The 18,520-nt window shown below is 42.1% G+C and overlaps 1 protein-coding gene across 1 annotated transcript in view; it reads left to right on the top strand.

Annotated features, from left to right (window-relative positions):
• EML3 (EMAP like 3) overlaps positions 1-18,520 on the top strand; it is a gene marked incomplete in the record, with an annotated part of 1,888,117 nt that overhangs the window by 1,418,839 nt on the left and 450,758 nt on the right. The window contains 1 exon segment of the mRNA XM_044075756.1: positions 14,243-14,378. Coding sequence (XP_043931691.1) covers positions 14,243-14,378 — 136 coding nt within the window.

Genomic DNA, 18,520 nt, shown 5'->3' with positions numbered 1-18,520 from the left:
GTTAAGGTCTTCGCTTCCCATGTACAAGGTACAAGGTTCAATCCTGACCTCCGGCCAATGCCTGTTTGGAGTTTGCATGTTATTCCTGTGTCCCTGTGGGTTTCTCCCACCTCCAAAAAAAGCATGCTGTTTCCATCTCAAACTCACCAATGAATGGAGCTATGGACAACAGCACAGACTTTACACGGTGCCTTATAGGGGGAAGAGTTGCACAGACCAACCACTTTGGCCATCTAATGTGGTGCACAGTGTTCTCTGAATAGGAGAACACAGATCACAGACTGCATGCATGGCAGGGCTAGTCACTCAATGGTGTAAATTATGCCTCTAGGTGAGTCAGTCAGTCATGTTGACTATTGTCACCAACTGGGCATGGGTAGTTACCGGTGATAAGTGGGTTGAAGACCCGGCCTACACTGACCTATGCCAGGGACCCATGCTAATGGTGGGAGAGGTATATGTGCCCACCATAAAAGTCCAGCTATCCAGGGAGAAATGTAGCTAAGAACAGATAAGACAGTAGTAATGGCAGCAAATTGGAGAAATCAGAAGAAGCTAAGAACTGAGATAGAAGGGAAGATTGTGAAACAGCTTAATAGCTTCAGTTATCTGGGAAGGGTGGTTGAGGAGAAGGGAAGTCTGAATGAAGAGGTCAAAGCTAGAATTAGAGGGGCTGCAGCCAACTGGCATAGAGTGTCAGGTGTAGTGCATGACACCAGGAATGCCAAAGAAACTGAAAAGTAATGTGTACAAAACAGTGGTGGACCAGTTCTATTGTATGATACAGAAACCAGGGCAGTAAAGGCAGAACAGATTAGGAAACTAGAGGTGATGGAAATGAAGTGTCTGAGACAGGTGAGAGGCTGTACACTGTGAAGAAATGAGGACATAAGAGCAGATGCCAAAGTAGCTCCAGTTGCAGAAAAGATCAAAGAGAACAGATTATGGCAGCTTGTGCACATGTGCAGGAAAGCAGAAGACAGTATGTTGAAGGCAATTTGGGACAGACAGGAAGAAGCTAAGAGGAAACTAAGGCATCCAACAAAGAGGTGAATGGATTGTGTGAGAAAAGACCTGTGACAGTCAGGCATGAGTATCGAAGAAGGCAGGAAAGTGGCACTGAACAGACAGAGATGGTGACAGTCAACACGACACCCTGACTCCATGTAAAAATGGGAAAAAGGGAGTTGATGATGATGATGGTAATGAGTTGAAGCTCAAGTAATTTAACACAAATGGAGCATGTCTTATCAAAGGATTGATTTATTTCTATATAAACACCACATAGTGAACATTCAGCCAAATAGTTATTTTTCAATAAATCACCCAGTACATATGAATTTAAGGAATCCATTTCAGATATACCACAGTATAAATGTAGTCAGTATTGCATCTTTGGGGAAATTCAAATAAAAATACAGAAACAAAGAAAAATCTAGCAACCTTGCAATGACTGGAACAAGGTAAATTGTTCTGTGTTATTAACTAACTGAGAACAAGTTTGTCTATAGCAAAGATTCTTTATATAATCGACTTGCACCTACAACCATGCAGTGACAAATTGGAACAAAGCAAGATTATGCCACTATGTTGTGAACTTACTTTGAATAAATCATTTAACAAGCAAAAACTTGGTATATAACCAACACACAAGTACTTAGGATGTGTGATATCCCATTGAAAATACAAGATCACAAATAAAGGAAGAAACTAACTTAAAATAGAAAAACACCACTATTATACATTAAAACAGTATACCTAACTGCCAAATAGTAAAATAGTGAGGTATTAAATATTTATTTATTTAACATTTATTGACCAGGAAAGTCCGACTAGGACAGAGCCTGTTTTCAGTAGAGGCCCAGGGAGAAATGTCCCAGACGCATGTTTTTAGAGGTATATACTAAGCTACTGCCTGTATGATAGCTATTATGTAGCTCACAAAAAAGGCTTTTTAACTAATTATTCAATGTTATGAATTGAAAATAGTGTTCCCTGTGACAGTTCTAGTGGTTTCCAGATATCATGTTATCACTCAGAGATGCTTCTTTACATCTTTACAATGACACGAGACACAGACATCTGCTTACCTTGCATCCATTCATTCAGAGAAGCTAATTACACTCCTAGATACGTTGTGACTGGCCAGGAGCAAAGGTATAGCTAGGTATACTCAATGTACTCAAATGAGGAAATGTTTATCTGAGCACCTTCATCACTCAAAAAGCACAGAATGTTTAGAACTGCGTAAAAGAATGTTAGCAGTGTAGATGTATACAAACAATGCTTGTATGAAAGGAATTGCAGCTCTAAAAATAGTTTTTAATTGTTAAAAATCCCAAGAGTTGAAAATAACCTGTCCCCTTCCTGTATTTTTGGGGGTTCAGTACATGTTTAAAATGATAGGTGGCTAGTGGGGCAACAACATTAGGCTTGAGTACAAAATGTAATTTTTGGCTACACCCTTGGCCAGGAGTCAATGACTTTCACTACAGTAACAAGTGAAACAAAGAATTTGTAAAAGTTTGTGATTCCCATGTCTTAAAAAAGACACTGCAGAGCACATAAACAAAAACTGCTGCCTTAGCCCTTAGAAAGGTAGAAGATGGAGCACAATATTATAGTAAAGCAACACTATAAAGACCAGGTAAATCTCCAAGTACTGTTTACTCCATAACGTCTGTCTTCATTGTTTTTACATAGGCATTTCAGCAAATGGCCATTATATGACCGTTTTTGTTTTGCTTTTTTTTTCAGATTTTCATCTAGTATTTTTACTCTGCCATCTGTGCAGTGCTATGCAGTGTCATATTCCATTATCACTGCACTTATTTCCTGTAAGACAATTCTGCACATTTACAGTAAAGTCACCTTTTATGATGAAATAGCACAGTGACACTTCTGTGTTTTATTACAGGGGGCTTTAAAAATTGCATGGTGAAAATAATGGCCAGACGTATTTCCACTCTGAGCTTTCAGTTTTGAGTATGTAGGCCTTTAATTAATAACAAAGCTGTTTCTTTAAACTACCTAATAAAGAGAACATGTTATTTCACCAATGCAGGCTATAATGATTCTAGTATCATCTAAAAGGGAATTTCATATAGCACTTACACAATCACTGTTTGAAACAGAGTTGCACAAGGAAACCACAACATGAGCCCATGCTGTAAGATAAATAAGTTGAAAATGAGTCAGAATGATTCACACTTGCAAATATGTTCAGTCTAAACCTAGGTGATGCATTTATTTATTTGTGTTTTGTTGATCATATTGTTCATTAGATAAAGTCTAGTTTTATTAGATCACCAAAGACAGACAATTGTGTATAAAAATGTGGACAGCAAGCCATCCAAATTAAATTGTAGTGACTTCCAAATAAAACAACAAAGATGGTTGAGTAAAGCCGTACCACTGTGATGCAATGCCCATGGGAAGACACAATGGCATCTATGGGGAAAGTGATGGAGGACTGCTATAAAAGTTATGATATTGCTAACTATATAGTATGTATATAAATATTGTCTTTTTGTATCACAAGTTAAAACTTGCCTATTGCTGAAAAAGGACTGATCCACCTACCTGGTCAGAATTAACTAAATATATTTTATTTAAATACACACACACACACACACACACACACACACACACACACACACACACACACACACACACACACACACACACACACACACACACACACACACACACACATATATATAAAGCTGTGGATGACATTGAACATTGACACTGGAATCCACCAAATAACAGGGTGCTTCTGCCATAAGATGGTCGCAGTTCTGTTTCTTTTTAACACTGATGTTGGAGTAGGGAAAATATTAGGAGATGAAGTGGTTGGGAATCTGTGTTGCATGGGCACCACCTGGGCAAAAACATTACAGTAAAGTAGTGCAACTCACACCATGCATATGCATGTGCACACACACACACACACACACACACACACACACACACACACACACACACACACACACACACACACAAAAGAGCCTTTAACACAGTTTTTTCCAGAGAGGAATTTGATAGTTTGAAGTACTCATAGAGCTTACAGAAGTAGCCAACTGGTTTGCCACAGGAGCCTGTCCCTTTAATGTATCCCAGTCTACAGTTTCAAGAGGAATGAGAAAAGCCTTCTCAAGTTAATCTTTTGGCCATTTATTAAAACCATTCCCACATGCAAAGGGTCAGGAGAGGGGATCACTCACTGTTTTTGATTACATACATGTTACGGTAGCCCATCAAGACTGGGATAAATGGATCCAATAAAAGGTAGATTATCTTCCTGCAGGTGGAGTTTGTTCTGTAGTTAATGGATTTGAGATCATAAATCAAGAAGCCTAAGCAGCAATTAACAAGTCAACCTAAAGCAGCCTAAGTCAATCAATATTAAAATCTCAATCACAAGGAAGTTATTATTAATTGTGATTTTTTTTTTCTACCAGTTTACACTAAGCGTTAAGAATGTCAATTTCTTTCTTCAAGTCAAGGTTTTCAGCAGTTGAATGTCATCCAGACAGATGAACACTGCATGTTAAGTTGTCAATCTCGCCTTCATTCTTGCTGGATGGGTTCGGAGCCGATCCTCGGCTCTGACTCGGCACTTGCTAAGCTCGAGAGCCACTTTTACCAGCTCGAGGCAGCCCCATATCCCATGATGCAAGGCGGTAAATACCTAGATCTCGTTTGCCGCTTCGCTGATGAGGTACTCCTTTTACCAGCTCTTGGTAAGTGAATTGTTATTCAAATATTAGTCACCCCATCCCTCTTTTTTCTCACCTATTTTAGTGTATTTGTCACTTTTAGATAGTTTTAGGGTCTCTAGCTCCTAGTTTACAGTTTCCCTACTTGTTTTTACTTAGTCGGGCCTTCAATCCTCTCCCATCCCTTCCTGTCAGGGCGTGTGTGTGAGTATATTTTTCTCCCTTTTTAAGTTAGTTTTTCTGAATCTGGGACTGTGTGAGTAGTGTGTTTTTGTGTTGTTCTCACTATGTCCAAAGAACCGAGGGTCTCAGGCTTCAAGAAGTGTGACTCGTGCTGTCAGAAGATGTCTCTGAGAGACGGTCACACCTTGTATCTATTGCCTGGGACCTCTCCACCTGCAGGACTCCTGTGCTATTTGTCACTCTTTCAGCCAGAGAGTCCTGCAGGAAAGGAGAAATAAATTAATTTTAAGAGGACTACTTAAACCAGAGGGCTCCTCGGCCAAGTCTGTTTCGGGTCAACCCTCTAAGACCTCCAAGGCCCAGGTTTCTGTTACTAAGCCTCCGGCCATGGCTTCGACTCCTTTGGAGTCGAGATCGGCTCCGGCTGGAGCCGATGTCATTCTGACTAAATCTTCGGCACCGGTGGCTATCGGTGCCGATACTTTGACTGATACATTGGTGTCGGCTCCGACCGGCTCCGACCACCATGTATCGAAGTGTTCGGTATCAGCGCCAGCCAGCTCCGATACCATTATTTCCTTGCCTGTGTCGGCTCCGGCTGGAGCCGACACATCTTTGACCAGGCGTGGAGCCGATAAGTTGTCGGCTCCTTCTGGAGCCGAGGGTTCATCGGCTCCGATGGCTTCGTCGAGGGAGAGGTCCAGGTCTCCTCTTTGGAGCCTATCTCCGACCTCTCCTCTTCTTTCGGAACGGAGCCATCGGAGCCGATCATCTAGGTCTTCCAGGCTCTCAGACCATGATTTGGAGAGAGTGGTAAGCAGATTGTTAAAATCACAGGCACTAGCCCAGATGCTTCATAGTCCGTCTCAACAGATGACTACTAGTCCACACCCTCTTCAAATTCCTCCTTCAACTCTCCTCCAGAGCTTGGAGCTGGAGTCTGTTGGAATAGTCACTGCTATGGCTGCGGGGCAGATACCACCCCTTTCTGCCCCTTCAGCTTCTACTCTTATCTCCTCCTTGAGACCTTCCTTGGAGGGATCCGGTGGTCGGGCTTCCCTGGTTTGCTCCGAGGGGGTGAGTGGCATCGGACCCTTGTCCGACCCTGCTCTCCCCCTCTGGGTTTCGGCCTTGGTGAGCTCGGCTCCGACATCTGCCTCGGAGCCTTCCCTTTCGGTGGGCCCGGGAGCCCCCGCTTCTTCGGAGCGGGTCTCGGATCTCCTGGGAGGGAGCCGAGGTGATGAGGAGTGTGCTGGCCCCCGGGCTCAGTCAGCAGTCTATTCCCTTAGCTCCTCCCTGTATGGTGCCTGTAGATGTCTCTTCCCACTCTCTTGCTCCCGGACCGAGAAATCCATCGCCTCAGGTTTCCCCACTGGGAAGAACCCCCTCTTCCGAGGATTCTCCTGATCCGTCAGGAGATCCTCCATGTAAGAGGACCTGTAAGAGGAAGCACCTAGACTCCCCTGAGTCTACAACTTCAGATACCGACTTAGATGAGTCGGAGGCGTCCCCAAGATCCCCCTCTGAGGATGTCTCTTTTTCAGACATCCTAGAACTCCTAAAACAGAGGGGAAACTGGCCCTCCATTAATCCCTCCGAGGATGAGTCGGTATACCTAGAGGCTTTTGGATCTCGACCCTCCACCTCCTGGGTGTCTCCGCCTTCGACCCCTCATGGAGGTGATAGCTCGGAAGGCGTGGGCATCTCCTGATTCCGTGGAACCAGTTCCCAGGAGGCCTTCTAAATTTATTACAGCCCCTTCCGAGAAACAATTTCTTACTAAAGGTGTCCCTGCTGATGCCATGGTGGTGGCGGCCGCCACCAAGAAGGAACTTGCAGATCCTTCTGTACCAGTCCATCCTCCTAACAAGGATTCTAGGACCATGGACAGGTATGGTAAGCGGATGTTTTCCTCAGCGACCTTTGCCATGTGTTCGCTGAATTATTTATGTCACTTCACCAGACTTCAAAGGGACATCCTTAAAGAATTAGGTGAAGTAGTACAGGATCCTTCAGCTGCAGGGGCTCAGGAGAAGATTGCTTCTCTGCTAGGAATCCTTAACTCCATAACCAACTCCTCCATGCAGCTAATTTCTTATGCAGCAGATGGAGCGAATAGAGCTGCAGGCACAGGAGTGGCTCTTAGACGTCAGTCCTGGATGCGGCTCTGTAATTTTGCAGACCCCTTTAAGGCGTCCTTCACAAACTCTCCCTTCGATGGGTCAACATTGTTTGGTCCTCAGGTGAAGGTTACGTTGACCAGGTGTGAGCAAGACGGCAAGACTCTTTCTGCCGTAGGAGTCTGTTTCTCCACCCCTTCTAGGCCTTACCCCAAAGGACAGAAGGGGGGAAAGATGTGGTTCCGAAAATCTCAGGGAGTCACGCCGGACACACGTGGTCAGTTTACCCCTAGAGGCAGAGGGGGTAATAACAATAGACGCTGCCCTAGGGGTAGAGGGGGTCCGCAGAACCAGGGCAGCAGAGAGCCTCTCTCTGACAAGCCCTTCCAGCATGCCTGAGGTGTTGCCCGACTGTCCACCCTTGGAGGCAGTCGGGGGAAGATTATCACTGTACCCAGAAGCCTGGCTTTCCCTTTCGCAAGACAAATGGGTACAGTCGATCATATCCGAGGGTTACAATATTCCTTTCGGGGAAAGTCCCTTCCCTCACAAAATTCCCTTCCAGGCGTTCCACCGGTCTAAGGGAAATTGCAAAATTAGAAGTATCAAAGCTTCTACAAAAAAGGGCCATTCAGCCAGCTCCAACAGACCATTCAGAGCCCGGAATCTACTCAAGGTTCTTTTTGGTTCCCAAAAAGACAGGAGATTGGAGACCAATATTGGACCTCAGCAGACTCAACAAGTCGGTGAAAAAGACAAGATTTCGGATGGTCACACTTCAATCGATTTTGCCCTTCTTAGGCAAAGACAACTGGATGTGCTCAATAGACCTTCAAGATGCGTACTATCACATAAAAATCCACAGATGCTCCAGAAGCTTTCTCCGCTTTCGGCTGGGGTCCAGTCATTTTCAATTCAGAGCCCTGCCCTTTGGTCTCACTACAGCCCCAGAGTGTACACCAAATGCATGGCAGTGGTCACGGCTCACCTGAGGCGTCAAGGATTCCAGGTGTTTCCGTATCTCGACGACTGGCTCCTCTCAGCCACCACCAGGCATCAACATCTCCAAGCCAGAGATTACACCCTAAATCTCTGCACTCAGTTAGGAATTTCGGTCAACTACGAAAAATCCTCCTTATTGCCCTGCCAATCTATTACTTTTATAGGCGCAAATTTAGACACTGCTCAGATGTCAGCAAACCTAACAAGCCAGAGAATCCTAGATATCCAAAACCATGTACGGATCATCCTTGCCAGCAAAAAGGTGCAAGCCAGACTGGTCCTGAAAGTATTGGGCCTCATGGCAGCTGCCATTACTCTTCTTCCTTTGGCCCGTTTTTACATGCGTCTCCTTCAATGGATGTTGTTCACCCAATGGTCCTTCCAACAGCTTCCCATGCGTCACTAGATCCTGGTGACACAAACTTGCAAAAAACATCTATCCTGGTGGATTTCTTCTCCCCAAGTCCATCAGGGCAGACCCATTGTTTCTTCGGCCCCGGTAGCCACAGTCACTACGGACGCCTCCCTGATCGGGTGGGGGGGGGTCATTATCAGGGCAGGATGGTTCATGGGACATGGCAACCGTTCGAATACCACCTGCACATAAATGTCCTAGAGATGAGAGCAGTGCTTTTAACGTTGCAAGCCCTCAACGACTTTCTTCCCTTAGGAACGATTGCAGTTCACACGGACAACATGTCCGTAGTATGGTACATCAACAAGCAGGGCGGAACCAAGTCCTATCCCTTGTGTCGAGAGGGTCTCAGACTTTGGCAATGGGCGATCTCCTCTCATCGGTTTCTGGTAGCAACGCATATCCCTGGGAAAACCAACATTTTAGCGGACAGATTGAGCAGAGCTATACTCATGCCTCACGAGTGGTCTCTCAAGCAATCTATAGTGGAGGAGATTTTTCAGAAGTGGGGCCGCCCATGTTGCGATCTTTTTGCTACTCCCCAAAACAGCAAATGCCCAGTCTTCTTCTCTCTCTTCCCACTTCCGGGCCATCCCCCCAGAGACGCTGTTACCCAAGATTGGCCCCAGGGACTTCTTTATGCCTTTCCTCTCTTTCCATTGATACCACAGGTACTCCAGAAAGCTACCATTTTGAGAGCCAAAATGATTCTCATTGCCCCATATTGGTCTCGACAAATTTGGTTTCCGTTCCTTCATCGTCATCTTTTGGTGCAGCCGTGGCATCTGGACCCAGTGCCAGATCTTCTGACCCACCAGTCGGGTCAGCTGCATCGATCCATTCCTTCTCTCAACCTCACAGCTTGGTTGCTCCACTTCCTTCCTTAGCCAGGCTTCCTATGATCTCTAACCCCGTTAGGGATATCATAGTAGCTTCCCTTAAATTCTCTACTAGAAGGATTTACTCTAGCAAGTGGAAATGTTTCTCCCTTTGGGTGAAATCGAGAAACATAGATCCCTTTACTGCCTCTGTTCATGCAGTTTTGGATTTTCTAGCGGAAATCTTTCAGTCGGGTTCTTCATCTTCCACGGTCAAAGTTCAGTTGGCTGCAATCTCGAACTTTCATGTCGGGTTTGCAGATCACAACATTATGTCCCGCAAGCTTTGTAGAGCTTTTCTGAAAGGAATTTTTCTCCTGAAGCCTCCTGTCAGGAGTCCTCCTCCACAATGGGACCTAAATCTAGTGCTGACATCCTTAATTCTTCCTCCTTTCGAACCAGCTGCTTCATGTTCACTAAAGTTTCTTTCGTGGAAGACACTCTTCCTTGTCGCTATTACCTCAGCTAGGAGAGTGTCAGAACTTCATGCCCTCTCTGTTCGTCCCCCATATTTGGTCTTCCACAAGGACAGAGTATCCTTGAGAACTAATCCATCCTTTTTGCCCAAGGTTGCTTCAAAAACAAATTTAAACCAATCCATTGATCTCCTGTATTTTTCCTAATTATTCCAGCAGATCGAACAAAATTGCATTATCTAGATGTTCACCGCCAACTCATATATTATTTGGACAGAACAAAGCAATTCAGGAAGTCTGATCAGCTTTTTCTTTCTTATGCTGAAAATAAGAAAGGCCTCCCTGTTTCCAAGTGACCTTATCTAGATGTCTATCTTCCACTATTTCTGACATTTATCAACTTAGGGGCAAACAACTGTGCTCAAAACCTAAGGCACATTCCACTAGAGGCCTAGCCACTTCTACAGCTTTTCAGGCTAGGCTACCCTTAGATACTATTTGTGCAGCAGCCACTTGGGCCACTCCTCATACCTTTGTTTCTCATTACAAATTGGATTTGGCCTCCAGGGATAGAGCCAGTTTTGGTTCCACGGTTCTCAAGAGTCTGTTCCGTTGAGCCACCCAGGATAGAGGTGCTAGGGACGCGGTCCCATCCAGCAAGAATGAAGGCGAGATTGACAACTTAACATTTAGAAGTTATGTATCTACCATAACGTTCCATGTTAATTGTCTTCTCTCGCCTTCTTTCCTCCCTCCTGTCCCCTTGCCTGGACAGACCTTGATCTCCCTTGTCTCTGGAAGATTTTGTTTCCTTGGGCACCAGTTAGTTCTAGTTTTTAATTATCTGGTTTCCCCTTATAGCCCTTTAGACTAGTTGTTCTTCTTTCCTTAGTGGAAAGTTTTTTTATGCTAGGCAGTTTTCCCTCTAGGTACCAAACGAGATCTGGGTATTTTCCGCCTTGCATCATGGGATATGGGGTTGCCTCGAGCTGGTAAAAGTGACTCTCGAGCTTAGCAAGTGTCGAGTCGGAGCCGAGGATCGGCTCCGAACTCATCCAGCAAGAAAGAAGGCGAGAAAAGACAACTAACATGGAACGTTATGGTAGGTACATAACTTCTAATTCACGTACATTGGTAAGGAGACGTTTGTCTATAAGCAGAATCACAGTGAGGCCAGCTCTTCTGCATGTATTAGCACACCAAATGTCATCTTTTGGTGGTCTGCCTATCCTGACAGTAAAACTGCACAGTATGAGCCACGTGTCTGTTACTGCTGTGGCGTTAGACACCACGATGAAGGCTACACTTAAAATTCCATTAGCTGTTCTCAAACTGAACATTAAGATGAATAAGCTTAAAAATTTTGTAGTGCTTGAAGCGCTGTAATTACCTTCCGATTTTCCGAAAAAGACAAATCAGTTAAATGCTAGTGTTGCGAGAGTCAATCTTAACAAATGCTAAACATGGTGAAAAAGTTATTAAGGTCAGGTCCCGTGCCAGAAAGTAAAATGTGGCAATACTATCCAGTAAATGACAACGTTCGAAGAAAAGATTTATTTCTGCCTGCTGTCTGTACAGATAAGTTGTCCCTAACTTCCTCTTGTAAGCATAAAAAGTAGTTTGGTTAACAGGAAGTGTGTTTGTTTGCTTTTTCTAAAGAATACAAAGTCTGAAATGTAAATGTATATCATTATTTAGTGACTTCAGTCCTCAATGATTTCTCTGAAAACTTCATATTTTAAGAAGAACTGACCAAAAATATGAAACAATAATCTGAATGTTCTGAGAAAATCTGGACAGTTGAGAAGTATGAAAGGTGTGTATAAATGTAAGGTACTGTGTTACACTGCCTTTCTTCCACTATCCACTAGTGTTTTATGGCTTTGAAACTGGCAGAGCAATTAACAATAATGCCCCGTTCACTACAAAGAATTATGATCAGTTTTCCATTCCTAACCTACAATTATGTGTTTTCAACATTGATGTCAAGATTCACCTTTCAAGATTTGCGCTCAAGGTGACTTTCTTGGTATCCATGCCTCGAACACATAATAAGATGATTAGGATCAGCAAACCAATCATAATGCTCTATATTATTTTCTATTCCAGATTATTTGGAAAGCAGATATTCTAAAGTTAAAGACACAGGCTTTGTCAGATGTCCCTTGCAGGTTAAACAAGCAGAGAATTTAGAGCAGAGGTGTCAGGGAAAGTCACTTTCTGAAATCTCATGGACTGACACATTAGTATTGTAGTAGTAAACTTCCAATATCAGCCAGGACACTGTAGTACATGGTCTTTAATTTATGTATAGCAAGAATCAGTATTCATGGAATAAAGCAAAGAGCATTCATAGGTCCCTCGCTGTACTGATTCTCTGTATCCGATGCCACACTGTGTAACTGTTAGATGTCTTTCTGTATCATTGTTGCAGTATTCCTTAATAATGGGAAAGTACAAAAACTACTAAAGAGGATGGGAGGAGGAAGCTAAAGAAAAGCCCCCCAAAAAAGACCTGTAGGATGCCCTTGGCAAATCCAGTTCTGGCCCTAGAATATTCTTCTAACTTGTAGTGCTTTATAAAAGTATGTACAGAAGACAAAGTACCAGCTTCCAGAATGTTGAAAGGAATGAAATGGAATGCAGCACCTACATTCTACATCTGCTTTATGTAAAAGGTATGCAGTGGCTGCTAGTCTTATTTTTACATAAAGTTTAAAGCTGACATTTTATCGAACTGATGTGCCCTTACAGCAGTACAGCTTTTAATGATGCGGTCTTAAGAGAAGTAAGGATGGAAGCTTACCTGTTTCAATTTCCGCTCTATATGTAGTTGTACTAATGTTTTATTTATTTAGTTAGCTAGTTATTTGATTTATTTACTTGCATTGCTTTACCAAGAAAACTTTTACAATACAAATAGAGTAATAAAAACTCAGCAAAAGTTGTAAACTCAAAAAAGTGAAATTTACAGACTCAACAGTAGTTTAGACAAAGGGGCAAACTCACTAGTAAGATTTATAGTCAACGGCAGCATAAGTAATAGGGACGTGATGTGGTGTACACAGGAAGAATTAGTTGTGACAAAGGAAACAGAAGAAGGAAGTTAAGGAGGGGGGCTGCCCAGGTGGGAAAGACTAGTGGCAAAGCCAGCTGTCCATGAGTTGTGATATCTATAGAGCTTTAAACTGGGGGTTATTCTTAGTTTCACAAAGATGTAAAGGGAAGAAATTTGAGTATTTCTATGCAGAGTAAGAATAGAGAGCATTACCTCGTGAATAGTTGGTTTGTATACTGCTAGTAAGCAATTTGTCTGAGGATCTGTGTACACAGGGAGGAGAGTGCCTTGGTATGTGAATATCAGAGGAGGACATTTTTAGTAAAGTGTATAGAATGTTATGGCCTTGTTTGAATTGGTTTAAGTTTGAGGATGTTAGGGAATTCAAGCCAGTTAAGACTGATATGCAGTAATGGGTTGGAGTTGATACGTTGGTGGGAAATTTAGCAATTGTATTATAATTCTGCTCAGGTTTGAGTAGAACAAAGATTCGTGAAAGTGGATGCTGTATAAGAGGATGAGAAGAAGAGCAGTGAGAATTGAAAGCACATGTGGTACAGTAGTTGGTGGTAGTAGTTTTTTTTTTTTTTTTGTTTTGTTTTGTTTTACTTTTCCCAAAGGCATACCCATTTCCAAAGTGCAACACAAAAAGTTTGTTTGACTTTGAAATAGTTAATGTCTTTGGGTGCTTCATGTTTTGTGTGGGGGTGGGTGGTGGATATGCCAGGCCACTATGTACACATTAGACAGTCAGAGAATGGACACTTTATCACCAAGAATGTTTAATGAATGATATTACTCATTAAATATTACATTTGTTTGGGTGTCCATTATGGGATTGTAATCTAAACATTTTACTTCAGCTCATTCTGACACTGTTTATGCTGAATACACTCATCCTTGAAATCATGTCATCATGTTTTTAAGTATGATGATGTGATTACCAAAATGCATGCAAACAGCATGAAGGAAACACATAGAAACCTAGCATGTTTATTTTTCTTGTAGTACATGGTCTTTAATACATGTATAGCAAGAATCAGTATTCATGGAATAAAGCAAAGAGCATTCATAGGTCCTATAGTGCAGTACCTATAGTGGCAGCATTATGATTTATAATTTTGTAATGTACACGTTTATCTTTAGATTTCATCTTTGCGCAGCAAGTGTAACTTGAACAAGGATGCCAGAGAAGAGAGGGGACACAGATTAAGTAGCAGTAGATTCCCATGATACAAATTCTAGCTTTGTCTGGAAAAACATAGATTGCATAACTGCCTAGCAACAGACAAGACTAATGCAGAAAAGGGAATATGCAAGTTTATGGAGTTCACAAAAAATAAGTTGATAGTTTGCTAGTCACATCATGTGTCTGCCTTTAAAAATATCATTAAAGTCACATTTCAAAAGACTGGTTTAAGCTATTCCTTCTTTGTTTTAATATTTCAGAAGTTCAAGAAGCCAAAGTTTATCCACTGTGTCGTTTTTGTGAATGGCGATGTTCTAACAGGTGACTCAGAAGGAAATATCTTCACATGGGGCAAAACAGCAGCTGACACCAAGACTTTGGGAAAAGGAGCTAAAGGTATATAACATGAATGAAATACGCTTTGGTCAGCAATTCTTTCAGCTTGAAAGAAAAGATAATCAGTCATATATTTGTTTTCAGTCATCCATTGCATGATCATCTAATGTTCCCTGAGTTACTGAGGTTTGTAATGTACTACAGACTGGTCTCAGACAGATCAAGATGTTTCACTAAAAGATATTAGGCTAGCTGTGCAAGTGTGCACAACTACATGTTACAAAATGATAAACCATAGTGTTTCATTCATCTACAAAGGCAACTAATTATATTGTAACCATCAAAAAAAAAAAAAAAACCGCAGAACATGTATACTGTACATGTTTCTATAGATGAAGTACTTTCGTACCTCAACCTCTTGGCACAAGAAGTATGGGCAAAGACTAAAATAATGGGGGGAGAAAATAGGGACAGATATTAGATTTTGCTCCTATAAACTTAGAAAATTGCTAGAATAACAGGAATTGTTTTAGCATGCATTTTCTGAAGGCTGTGAAGTCTGAAACTGAAGTGTATCTCCTATTTTAATCCTCAGTAATTAAAAAAAAACACACAAATTTTATGAGGAACAGACCAAAAATCTGGACATTTTGCAAAAATCTGGATAGCTGAGAGGAATGATTGTTGTGTAGATTATTTTTGCTATCTTTTCACTTTTCTTGTTTCTGGCTTTGCCTGAACCTTCCCCCTGTGATGCTTCCCTGTTTTACGCTGTGCCCCCCTACAGCACCCTACCGGTACCAACCATCAAGTGAGCTCAGCGATAACAAGTTATCATGCCGACACTAAAATTAATGCTGCCTGCTTCCCAGTGGAAATAGTAAGGGAACATTGGTGGTTTTGCTGATATGCATGAATTTTTCATTGATTATTGCTTCAGGTACAGTCAGCATGCCTCTTTCAGAAGGCAAGTAGGAGTTTGTGTGTATATAAAATGGTCCATCTCAATCGATGTTCTATCCCAATTAACAAAAATAAATGAATGCATGTATGTGTGTGTGTGTGTGTGTGTGTGTGTGTGTGTGTGTGTGTATTCACCCAAAGAATCCTGATGCTCGCAGTCAAACACAGAATGCATGGACCAAAACAAGTACACACCACCAAAGGTCCAGCATAAATATTTTCTTCCAGAATACTTTCAAAAAAGTCAGTCCATATGGCAACCCAAATAATTCAGGTTAAATGGAAGCAACAGCACATACAGCAGTTAGCTGCCATACAGCAGCATCAGGAACAGGTAATTCCACACAGCAACAAGTGGACTCAACAGACCTGTTTCGCCCCCTGGCGTCATCGGTGTGTAAGTGCATCCATTTCTCACTGCTGCCAGGACAACTACGGGAAAATAATTAAAACAGACATAATTTAACTTTTCCTTAAGTTTAACTCATTGCAAACCTGAATGTACCAGACAGAAGTAGTCACTACTAATTTTGTTCTGTTTGTACCCCTGACTGCCCTCCTGGGGGGCAGACATCCTGATGAGAGGCATTTTTCTTCAAAAGAAAAATCTTCCCCATAACCCACTGCAAGTCCACTGTATCTGAGATAACAGTGCCCATAGCTGGGCTGTTACATTACAGTTCCATTCACTTAGAATGGAAGAACAGAGAAGAACAGCTATTTTTCAGAGCCCTCACCAAAAGTATAATTCACTGTCATGCAGTACCTCTTACAAATGTGTTTGCTGCTGATGTGTTACACATTCTGTGAAAAAAGCTTCCAGAACTAGCAGCTCTTTGCTGACATAAAACAGCCTTTTTTAGACATTTAACTTTGATCTGCTTCAGTTCCTTCTAAAGTTACCCCTCCCATATTCCAACCCCCTGCTAGCAAGAGTATCACATTTCCCACCCTGCAAGGCTCAGCTATTCAGCCAGCTTTGCATGACAATACACATCAAACAGATTTGCTTGCAGTCTGCCTGGTGTATCATTAAAAGTGTTCCCTCATCTCTCTCCTTACTCCTATCATCTGAATAGCACTTTTACAGTAAATGCTTTTTAGCAATCCATGATATAAAGGTGTTTAAGTGTTCCTCTAAACATGCCTATAACATGTACAGATTACAGCTCATCTCAGCCACTGACAGGACTCTCTGCAAATAATCAGTACAGACTCCTAAAGAATATTCATATTTTCCTTACATAGAATTTCAGTTACAGCAAGAGGTTCTCCTGTTTGATTCTCGGATGGAGTGCCTTCTGTGTGGAGTCGGCATGTCCTCCCCGCGGTCGAGTGGCCTCCGAAAGACATGCGTGAGTGGGCGTGCCTTCGCTGAAGGTTGGGTGTCGAACTGGCAACTCGGCACCATAAAAATCGACTGCCAATCATTAGTGGACCGGAGTTCCGCTGTGGCGACCCTAAAAGCCAAAAAGACAAAGATGAGAACTTATCCCTTACTCGTACTATTGATGTCTCCTTGTATGCTATTGTCTGCACATATTTATAAGTGTTATGTTTATTTTTTTTTAGTCAACTTAAAATAGTATTTCCTTCATGTTATGCGGTGCCTACTCTCACTGTTGTGAACAGTGTGCATGCTGTTCTTCCTCAATCTCAATATTGTTGTCCATTGCAAGCTGCCAGTACAAGTTTCTCTATTCACTGATATCAGTAGTTTTACAAGCTAGATAAATCAAACTACCTCCAACAATCTCTTTCATACTACAGTCATTTTAAATACCTGTGACTGTTGCATTTCTATAACTATATGAATATACTTACAGCAGGGATCAAGCTTGAAAGGCCATTTAGCCATGAACATCAACAAAGCAAATGTGATAATAGCACTTAGGATTATACATAAGCATCAACTCATATGTACCACAGGGATGGGCTCTGGCTTCAGAAAAAGAAAAGTGTGCAAAGGTGAAACTTTGGGTGTTGGATAGCTGCACTGTAACATCAAAGTACAGGCAATCTGGCTAATGTACAAACTGCCCATGGTCTGAACAATGCTTAAAGACAAACATTATACAAGCTTCTATAAAGTTAGAAGCCAGCGAAATCATGTACATAAGACACCTTTCAGTTGTCTTAGCATCTACAAGTGCATAACTTGTGAAGCCAGAATAACAATGGCTCTGGATTTCAGTACAGCAAGGGGCAAGCTCAGCTAACAGATATCATGCCAAGAGATGATTCCATTATGCGACCATCACCACTCCTCAGTGTAACTTCAATTCACTGTTCAGCAACAGAAGATGAAGGAGGTGTGATGCATATGCATGGGAACCCTAAATCACAGACAGTGGCTTATCATTTTCACATGGAATCCTAACAATAGCATCAGATGAGACTAGAGAAGTACCATAGAGGCAACCAGTTTTTAAACTGAAGACACTCATTGATATTCACATGGTACTTGGGTCACAAAACTGTTACATCTGAATATGGACTGGACACCAGATAGTAGATCAAAAAAATTTACATCCATACTTATGCAATCTCTAATCCACTGTACCATCTGACTATCAATTACTCATTTCCTTACATGTGTAACATACAGACTGCTTTTGCATGTGACATCAAAAAGGCATGTCATCAAATGAAAGGCAGGCATAACTGACTCTTGTTAACAACATATTGTGGCATTTATATACAACTGTGAATTATACTACAGTACAGTAAACAGAACACTCTGCTCCCTGCAGCAGATCACATAGCAGTATCATTCTGGCTTCTCGGTACAGTTTAAAACATTATGTAATCCAACTGATATGCACACTTAATGAGAAATTCATCTTCCAGAATCTGAATACGCAAACATGTCTGACCTATCAGAACATGTTTGAAAATAAAGTAAAGCCATTGCTGTGTGTTCAAGCACTCTGATCACCTGTGATGCATATCTGATGATGTATGAAGCACCAATGGGAGCCCCTTTCTTCTGCAATACCACTGTTGGACCATTAATTCCAGTGTAACAACCTTGCAGCAGGATCTCTAACCGGACCATTAATTCCAGTGTAACAACCTTGCAGCAGGATCTCTAATCTGTACTGACAATCTCTCAACTAAGCATCAATTCGTATGTTACCAGATGGGTAGCCAACTGGCTCACTGATAGAACCCACCTAGTCAAAACAGGGAAAGCCACCTCAAGCAGTAGACCCATATTGAGTGGCGCACACCAGGAT

The sequence above is a fragment of the Protopterus annectens genome, chromosome 6.part1 (genome assembly GCF_019279795.1).
Source record: "Protopterus annectens isolate FY-2018-M chromosome 6.part1, PAN1.0, whole genome shotgun sequence".
In the NCBI taxonomy this organism is placed as follows: Eukaryota; Metazoa; Chordata; order Ceratodontiformes; family Protopteridae; genus Protopterus; species Protopterus annectens.
This window is presented reverse-complemented; position numbering and strand designations above follow the sequence as displayed.